Source organism: Leuciscus leuciscus (assembly GCF_965113295.1).
Source record: "Leuciscus leuciscus genome assembly, chromosome: 1".
NCBI lineage: Eukaryota > Metazoa > Chordata > Actinopteri > Cypriniformes > Leuciscidae > Leuciscus > Leuciscus leuciscus.
Window position 1 is genome coordinate 76,828,102 of NC_138725.1, and position 10,216 is coordinate 76,838,317.

Here is a 10,216-nt window from a genome sequence, read left to right on the forward strand (position 1 = left end):
TATATATATATATATATATATATATATATATTTATATATTCAATCAAATAAATTTCAATCAAATAAATCAAAATAAAAAAAAGACTGGAGTAATGATGCATAAATTACACTTTACTATATATTCATATATATATATATATAATTACAATTTAAAACAGCTGTTTTCTATGTGAATATATAGTAAAGTGTAATTTATGCATCATTACTCCAGTCTTCAGTGTCACATGATCCTTCAGAAATCAGTATAATATGATGATTTGATGATCAAGAAACATTTATTATTATTATTATTAATGTTGAAAACAGTTATTTACATTTTTATTTTCATGATTATTTGATGAACAGAAAGTTCAAAAGAACAGCATTTATCTCAAATAGAAGCTTTTGTAACATTAAACACTAACGTTTAAAAGTTTGTGGTCAGTAAGAATTTCTATTTTATTTTTTGGGGGAAATAAAATAATACTTTTATTCATCAAGGATGAATTAAATTGATCAAAAGTTACAGTAAAGACATTTATAATGTTACAAAAGATTATATTTCAGATAAATGCTGTTCTTTTGAACTTTATATTCATCAAAGAATCCTGAAAAACAATTGTACACTGTTTTCAACTGATATTAATCATTAATGTTTCTTGAGCGTAACTTTTCTATTTTAATATATTTTAAAATGTAATTTCAAATTGTTATAATATTTAACAATATATATATATATTTTTTTTTTTGATAAAATAAATGCAGCTTTGGTGAGCAGAAGAGACTTCTTTTAAAAACATTAAAAATATTAACCGATCCAAAACTTCTGACTCGTGAAAATGTACAAAAAATGTTGTTTCCAAAGTATTATAAAGAAGTTGTTTGATGGTATATCAATATCTCTATTTTTGTCTGCATATCGGTTTTGCTATTGAGATCGTGTAAATATCGCTTGATGTTTGAAGTGGAGCTACTGGCTAGATATGAAAAAATATGATAAACAATCAAATAGAAAGATTAGCTTGTGGTTTTTGAATTTCTGCATATGTTCATCATGTTGTTTAAAGTGCCGATTACTGTAACCCGAATGTTGCTCTTGATTTGTGGCAGTATTTATGAGAGCTTGTGGCGCAGATCAAGACATGTGTTTTAATGTTTGTGTATTTGTTCAAAATTTGTCCCAATATATTGAGAGGATATAGAGTACAAAAGAAACACGCTTCTCACTGTGTCACGTTTTTGACTTCATTTATTCACAATGAAGGAGAGCATTAAGTAAAACAGGGGGAGTACAGCAATATGTGTGCTCGTTTTAATCTGGGTACATAGTGACCAGAATACACAGACACTGGGAATGAGAGGGCAAGATCTCCGGGATTAACTCCCGAGGATTTCACTGCAGTCACCTGTAACAGGGGCCATATCTCAGAACATATTTATTCACATATAAAAAAAAAAGGATTTCAGTTGAACATGGTCTAAGATCTCCACACACACACACATTCACACTAACACACTATCCAATAAAAATGTACAAAATTTCACTTTCAACTACACAAAAATACAGCTACTATAAAAAAATATACATATATTTTACAATGTGCATAAGCGCGTACAGTTCATGAGTGGTCCGCTGGTTTACGAGGTGAGGCAGACCTCGAACAGACTGGCCACTGAGTGCAACCGGTAGAAGATCCCGAACGGCATCCCGATGTTCACCACGGCTGCCCACGTTTGAAACTCGTAAACATCCGATCCGACGGTGTTGTCGAACTGAGGCCGGGCTCCGAAGGCGGGCATGATCCACAGCTGCGAAACACACAAGCAACGTACAGAATTACAATATGGTCTGACTGATGTTTTAAAGAGACAAAAGAGTATTCAGAACGAGCAAAACTCCGAATTTTAATGCAGGCTTGTCCAAATTAAGGCGAATAAGACAAAAATAGAGAGTAGAACCATTTATTTCTCCGCCTACAGCTCTAAGGCCCTAAAATTAGTTATTTTGGTTTATAGGCTCTGTTTACACCTGGTATTGATGTGTTTTGGTCGATCGGATCAAAAGTGGACGAGGGAGACACATTCCCGTTTACACCTGGTGTTTTATTCCGTCTCTTTTGTCCACTTTAAAACACTTATGTCCTGATTTCTTCGAGGGGAGGGTCGAATTTACATACGCGTCTAGAGACGACGGAAAAACACACTAAGAGCATCAGCTTTAGTTTCTGCTCTGACAGACACAAGACCAGCCGAACGCTGTGAGTGTGTGTTAGAAATCAGGAATGATGAGAGAACATTGTGTTTGGTATGATTTCATCTTCAAAACAAACTTGGGTCTTCAGTTGTCAAAGTTTAAACCCCGTCTGGCTAGAGCTCTTCCCATAATGTTCACGCTTTAGATCAGTAGATCAGTAGACGGAGAGAAGACGATCTTTTGTGGCTGTTCAAACACATTCGATCACATGAGCGTTCACACTACGAAAGCAATCCGATCAGATGTGTTTTCAATTCCCTCTGTGAGAGAGGTGGACAAGCTCAAAACGTTTTAGACCCCGTTTACACCTGTATTTAGCGTCGTCCACTTGTGATCCGATCGACCAAAATGCATCTTAATACCAGCTGTAAATGGCCTAATTTTAAGCTTTGTGTAACAAATAAATAATAATGTAATTGGAAAACTTTTCGTATTCGTCTTTCGGTGGCTCTGAATTGTCAAAACGCTGCGAAAAACGCAGATAATTGAACCCGATCCAATTTTTTTATGATGGACGGAAGTTTCTGAGGCTATGTGTATAAACGCGACTGAGGTTGTATTTATTTTTTAACGTACGAAAATTTCAGTCTCAGTGTGCAAGGACCTTAACTCAAAAATGATCAAGGGTCAGATACTTAAAATGACAATCTGTGAGGTAAACTAAACGCTATTGGCGGTTTGAAAAGGGGGCGGAGCCATTCAATATGTCCCGCCTTAGCTTGCTGTTTCAGTGGAAGTTAGGTCAACGCATCAAACAAAGCTGCACGCTTCAGTGGGACTTTAAAGAAAAAACATGTGTCTCCCCCCCAACTCAATAAAAAGCATCAAGGGTCAGATACTCACAATGACGTTGCAGAGCAACAGGAATGCGCAGATCTCCTTAAGGACCCTCCTCTTCCAGGAGAGGCGCCCCTGAAGGATCCCCAGCGGGATGGGGAGCGCGTGAGTCGGGACGATCGAGCTGCTCCTCCTCTCCGGGTCTCTCTCTCTCACGGCCATGACGTTGGCGAACACGGAGCTCGTCTCCGTCTCCGTCTCGATGAACGGCTCCCGGTGGAGGCCCTTGATGAGGAAAGCGTTCTGCAGACACAACTGGATCACGGTCAGGATAGCGCAGGCCAGGTTGAGCCCATCCGTGTTCCCCATGACCCCTGACGCCAGTACCGCGACGATAATGAAGTAACAAATGAGGAACTGTCCTAAAGACGCTCCCACGAGAAGCCCGACATCCAGACTCCTCGTCGGGTTCTTCCCCGACACTTGCTCCCTCTTATCCATGCGGAAAATCACACAGCCGATTAGACACGTGATGGACATGAGAATGATTACGACTATGTTCATGATGTAATGCATTATTAACGCTCTCTCAGTCTTTTTCGGGTCTCCTTGGGCCACGTCCACCTCGTAGACCACGAATGTCGCCAGACCCGCCACCAGGACGATCAGACCCGCCACCGGCCCGATGAGGACGTCCCACGGGCTGAAGCGCAGCTTGTGACTGTGGTGCTCGTCCATCTGCCGGCCCACGTTCTTCCACATGACGTAGGCCAAGGCGGAGGCGAAGAGGCTGTACTCGATGTTGAAGGGGTACAGGTAGTAAAAGGCCTTCTCGAAAATGTCACACAAGTTATGGCTACACTTGCATTCGCTGTCTTCAGCACGGACTGAAAGAAAGACAACAGGGAACGTCAAAGAGATGCTCTACATATAGCCACATTAAGCATATCAATCAGACAGTCGGCCCAGATCCGCCCCACATCCGGTACATGCGTATACCGGATGTGGGCCGGATCAGGGGTCTCATTTATAAAACTGTGCGTAGGATCCTTACTAAAAGTGTACTTGCACCCGAAAGCCAAAAATTAAGCATATCAATCAGACAGTCGGCCCAGATCTGGCCCACATTGGATTCAACGCGTAACCGGATGTGGGCCGGATCTGGGCCGACACTATGTTGCTGTCTGGGCAAGGAATGAGGTTTGATTGAGAATTGCAACTTTGCTAATGACAAACTGAAATGATCGTGATTTTAACGGTAAGAAAACGGTGAAAAACTGTTAATTAGTTAACAGAAAGTTTCCGTACTATATATACGGTGAATAACTGTAATAGATCTAACTGTACATTTTACAGTACAATAACATAAAATGTACAGTTTTTGGACGTGAAAAAGAACAAATCATTGTATAATTTACAGTGAAAAACCATAAATTGACATTCCCACAACTTCACGTTTGATGCATTTTTGTTGAAATAACTGTTTCTTAGTAGTTTTTCTAATCAGTTATTAACATTAGGGTTTTATGTTACATTTAATGTTGTAAAATTAATGTTTGGTGTTTAGTGTTTGTGTGAATGACACTGAGCAGCTTCTATATATTAATATTAACTTCCTCAGCTTGAGATGAGCTTTGATTGATCATGTGACTCTCATCTCCACTGTGATTGGTGGTTGTCAGAGTATTACAATGATACAAAACAGATATTAGCACTTCAATATGTCGGTAAATTAACATTATATCAGATAATGAAATACGTTTTTTTTTTTTACTGTAAATTTAAGTAAAGTCTGTAAAAACCTAAAATGCTGCTACCGTATTTTTTACGGTAAATTTTACGGAATTTGTTTAATAGTGTACTTTGGATGTACAATATAATCACGCAAGTCTCAAAAGTGTGCACGTCAAGCACCTTGTATGGTGCCGTTGAAGCTGTGGCCGCTGTTTGAGGAACCGTTGTACGAAGGGTCCATTGGAGCCACTGTTTGATGGAGCGACTCCTCAGTCACGGCCGTCATCCACACCATGAGGTTCGTGGACAAGGTCAACATCAGGCCACATCTACAACAAGAGAGAGAGTAAATAATATCACTATACAGTAACACTAGAAGCATACATGAGTAGGTGTCCTATCAGAACTAAACATTTCCTTGAGCTAACTTTAAAAATGTGTGCTCATTGCTTCACACAACTCTACAGTCAATGGGCCCGAAGTGTCGGTTACAAACAGATCGTTTCCTTCACGGATCTGAAAGGGTGTGATCATTTGCCTACATTTGTCAGACTTTCCCATTCATTTCCCTTCCTGACTACACCACGAGGAGGTCAAGATGGCAAAATACAAGGAAATAAAATAACTAAACCATATAACAACCCACACATTCTCTTGAAACCACACTGATAAAAAATGTAAGTGAATGCTACGGAAAGAAACGAATGTAATTTCTACATGGAAAAAGTAAGTTCAGGGAAAGATAAAAAAAAAAAAAGTAAAGCCTATATTTGCACTCAATTCAAGCTTATCATTGACGCGTAAATATCAACGATATAAAATTAAGTAAAACCAACTCAACTTTTCTAATACAAGTGTTCCCATCATGCAGTGGGGCATGAATAATTAATAAGGTTGATACTCATAAACGATCTATCGAATGTTATCGTAATTGTGTACCAAATAGGGTTAGGTCTCTGTTGTCAAGTGCCATGTTACTTCTATTATGTAGATACTGAATGGAATTTATACAATATCTATTGTATTATTACCTTAGATGTTTCTAAGTAACGCATACACTTTAAAAGTGTGGTTTAATTCAGTGTTATATTGTTTGAGTAAAAAAGTTTATTTTGTTAAATTTACTTAACTTAGTTAAGTTGATGTTACTTAATTCTATATGTGAAATTAAATGTAATTAAGTAATATTTACTTAATTACTTCAATTAAATGTCAAATGAATGTTAAGTTCGATGTTTTATGTGATAATAACAGAGTAGTAGCAGTAACATTTATGTTTATAAACGTGTTAAAAATTGTTACAAGGATTTTATCAAGTGAAAAAGTTACTGTTTTTCAGTGCAAGGACTCACCGTGTGATGATCTGCTGTATCTGTACGCAGTCTTTGGCGTGGACCCAGAGGACGTACGTCTGGAATATGGAAGAGAGTTTATTTAAATGATCTATAAACACAAGAATGAATAACCTAGAAGAGCAGGAGAAGTTCTCCATACCTGGACGATGACAAACAGAGCTTGCACAACAGGGAAGGCGATTTTCACGGGCGATTCGCAGTGGATTCGACCCACGTAAAACATGATCTTGAAAATATCCATCATTACACTGCAGACGCCAAACAGAACCAGTCCAGCTGATGAACACACACAAGCACAGTATAAGCACTTGAGGATATACAGTCCAACCAAAAGTTATTCAGACGCCAGATATCATTTTTTATATTTTTTACTAGTGGGTTCAGGACTCTATAGTTCACTTATGTAAGTGAGGAGAGCAAAATCAAGTAAACTGTGACATATTATACCCAAAAACTCTTCATCCAGTGACTACCAGTAACATTTATATAAAATTTGGGACCAAAAATTATTCAGACACTTTGACCTGATCATGTTTTGCTGAAGTGTTTAATTGCTAATGCGACCTTTTCACACACAGACTGAACACAATGAAGCATTGCTTGGTAACTGGTTGATCTAAACTGGTATTATCTAATTGTGTAGTTAAATTTAACAGCTGACAGATATTCAACATAATTCATGTGTGAGACAGTCTAACAGAAGGACGGACAAAACCAGTCAAATATCAACCGATTCTGAGTCATATTTTAGTACCATTTTCTAGTGAATAAACCGTGATAATGTGAGAAATGTTGACGGTGTCTGAAAAAATATTGGTTTAAGTGTAGATGTGAAAACATCCCGAATGTTCTTTCTGAAATCTTTAATTCAATTGAGTTTGCAGAACCGGATCTGATCGTACGAATGAAGTGTTACTCGTACCTCTCAGCCAAACCGGTCCGGCATGACTGTCTTTGTAGAGAACCGCCCGGTGCACCCGAGAAGTGTGGACTTTGTAGTAAACCATCCACACGGTGGTGAGGATGACGAGTAAGATGAGGAAAATCAGGAGATGAGAAGAAGAGATCTGGATCTGGTTGAAGACACTCCCGCTCACGATGGCGATTCCCAGGAGGAGGATGTTTAAGGAGATGAACCCAGACAGAAGCCATCCCCAGTTTCGCCCCTTCTCTACTGTTTTTAACTTGCCGTGGGCAAGTCCCGGGCCGGTGTGGTGAAGTGCTGTCTCTCCATGGCACTGAAAAATAAAAAAATAAAAAATCTGTTAAATTTACGGTAAAAATTCGGCTGTCAGAAATTTACCGTAACATTTTTAGATAATTTTAATTTTAGGTTTTACAGACTTAAATTTACAGTAAAAAAAGTTATTTCATTATGCAATATAATATTAATTTGTGGAAATTGTGGGAATGTCAATTTACGTTTTTATTACTGTAAATTATGCAGTGACTTTCCATTTCCATTTCACAACTGTAAATTTAACGATATTTTACTGTAAAAAAAAAGTACATTAAATGTACGGTTTGATCTATCACAGTCATTCACCGTATATATATAACACGTAAACTTTCTGTTAATCAATTAATAGTTTTTCACCGTAAGCATTTTTCCTGTAAAAAAATCACGATCATTGGTACTAACTTGGATGGTGGATATCTGGTTCTCGATGGCTTCAAGGTCTTCCTTGGTCGTCATGTTGATTGAGTTAGAAGAGCTGTCCACAAGAAAACACAAGTCAAGATGCAATTGAGTCCAAGTTGCAAAGAGTCTTCTGGATGTATGGAGTATGAAGCGTGTGAAGATCAGCTGTCAAGCCAAAGAGTTAGAAGAAGTCTAGCTTCCTCGAGCTGCTTAAATACTTCAACCCGCATCTAAACAATCACCTCCCCCTTTCTTCCGCTTACGTCTCGTCCTGCGTCGGCCCCTCATCTGAAGGAGACCTGCATCCTCAAATCTGACTTGACAATATTGGAAATCTAAAAAGATTTACCTTTGCTTGCACTGGACCAGGGCCAGCCAATGGCCCTCAGCTATTGTGATAACAGTGTTTAACAAGAGCGCTACCTGTACCACCTCCACTCTCTCAGTGTGTGTGTGTGTGTTTGGTGACGGAGGAAAAGTGAACTTCTGATCAGACACCCTCACCCTTGAGTCATCAACAAATATTACGCTTTTATTTACCTCAGCCATATCTGTTTTCAAAATATTAAGCCTTTATTTACTCTGCTTTTCCGGATCAATGCGATATTGAGCCTCACCCAATTTCATTGTAAATTTGTGAGTACACTTATACAGTTAGAGATGAATTGTGCCATTGTTTCTTTTGTGACCTATAAGTGCTATGCATTAATGGCGATTATTAATGTTTAAAACCATGCACCAATATTAAAAGCAGCATTATTACAATCATTATTAAATGATTACTATCATTTAACAGGCTCTTTTATTCATAGCGACTTGCAACAATATTAGCAGATCCGTATTTCAAGAGTGAACATGGTACACACACTGTAATAAGCGTGTAATAAGTTATGAGAACATATGTTATTACGGTAACACTTTACAATAAGGTTCGTTAGTTAACATTAGTTAAATACCTTAGTTAACATGAACTAAGAATGAACAATACTTCGACAGCATTTATTAATCTTAGTTAATATTAATTTCAACATTTGCTAATACATTATTAAAATCAAAAGTTGTATTTGTTAGCATTAGCTAATGCACTAACATGAACAAACAATTATGAACAACTAACATCAACAAAGATTAAGAAATACTGTAACAAATGTATTACTCATTGTTAATTCATGTTAGTTGGTTAACAAATTAACTTTATTGTAAAGTGTTACCGTTTTTACATTGCTTTAACTCCTTTTTTAAAGTTATACAAGATTCAACTCAATTTATTTAAGTCAGATTAATGTAATTTAAGTTGAAATGACTTAAACACCCAATTTGATTGTTCTTAAATAAAATTAAGACGGCAGCAAAAAAAATGTTTTCGGTGCAAAAGCTGAAGACTATTTGGCAGATACATTTATTAAATTAGCAAAAAGCACTAACAAGAGAGTAGTTCAACAAAAAGTGGCACATTTAGTGTCCTCCACTTACCACGAGTAGAAACCACTGGCCTTCTGAGGAGCGTGCCACTTCATGGCACATATATACACTCGCCGACACAGTGATTTACTGTCGTAACGCTGAAGGACCTGTAACCTGTCAGACACAACACACAGTACACAAATAATTAGAAAAAAAAAAAGAACATCTGGGAGACAATGTGCAATTAAATAATAAATCTTCAAACATCAGTGGAGCTGTGTGTGATAATGCCACAGAATATGGGACATCGTGAAATAAATGCCATGCATATATAACCCCAATAAATAACAGTATTGATTGAAGTGTCAATGCCCGGTAGGAACTCACAGAGGTTATATATGAATAATTGCTTACATTTACAGCTGCATCAATATTTCGTGTTAAAGCATGAATATTCCGGTAATATTTGGTCGCTAAAGCCACAAAATAAAGATATGAAAACAATATTTGCATAACAAAATATCAAAGCAAGAGCATGAACACACTTTCCATGCTAAACATTTCACACACACACACACACACACACACACACACACACACACACACACACACACACACACACACACACACACAAAGGTTTGAAATATACAATATAGTGTATATTTCAAACCTTTGTGTGTGTGTGTGTGAAATGTTTAGCTTAAAAAGTGGGTTCATGTATAAATATAATATCACGTGGTTTGATGCATTACATTTGCACTTCTTACATTTTGGGGGCCACTTTAATTGAATATATATTAACTAATAATCTATTAAACAACATAATAGTTTTGCTTAATGCGGCGTTTGAGTATATGTGTGTATGTTTTGGGAGCAGGGCTCTTTTGCAAGAAAGTCTGGTTTCACTTTATTTTGATGGTCCCTTTAACACATTCTGTGGTATAACTCCCATTAGAGTATTAAAGGTATAGTGGAGGATGTTTTACTTCCTGGTGGGTAGTCTAAACTATTGGTCCTCCTAATTGTCAATCATTCTGGTGAATCAATCAAACTTTTCAAAAAGTGGAGAGG

General features: G+C 37.4%; 1 protein-coding gene across 1 annotated transcript in view; it reads right to left on the bottom strand.

The window, feature by feature from the left end:
- Positions 1-186: 186 nt before the first annotated feature.
- Positions 187-10,216, bottom strand: part of otop2 (otopetrin 2) — a 33,074-nt gene continuing 23,044 nt past the window's right edge. Inside the window, exons 2-9 of the mRNA XM_082185614.1 lie at positions 9,215-9,319; positions 7,742-7,814; positions 7,022-7,337; positions 6,239-6,375; positions 6,097-6,155; positions 4,925-5,073; positions 3,077-3,897; positions 187-1,788 (exon numbers count right to left, since the gene is read on the bottom strand). Of these exons, the coding sequence (XP_082041740.1) occupies positions 1,618-1,788; positions 3,077-3,897; positions 4,925-5,073; positions 6,097-6,155; positions 6,239-6,375; positions 7,022-7,337; positions 7,742-7,814; positions 9,215-9,258 (1,770 nt within the window). The 5' untranslated portion in view covers positions 9,259-9,319 and the 3' untranslated portion in view covers positions 187-1,617. The remainder of the gene's footprint in view (positions 1,789-3,076; positions 3,898-4,924; positions 5,074-6,096; positions 6,156-6,238; positions 6,376-7,021; positions 7,338-7,741; positions 7,815-9,214; positions 9,320-10,216) is intronic.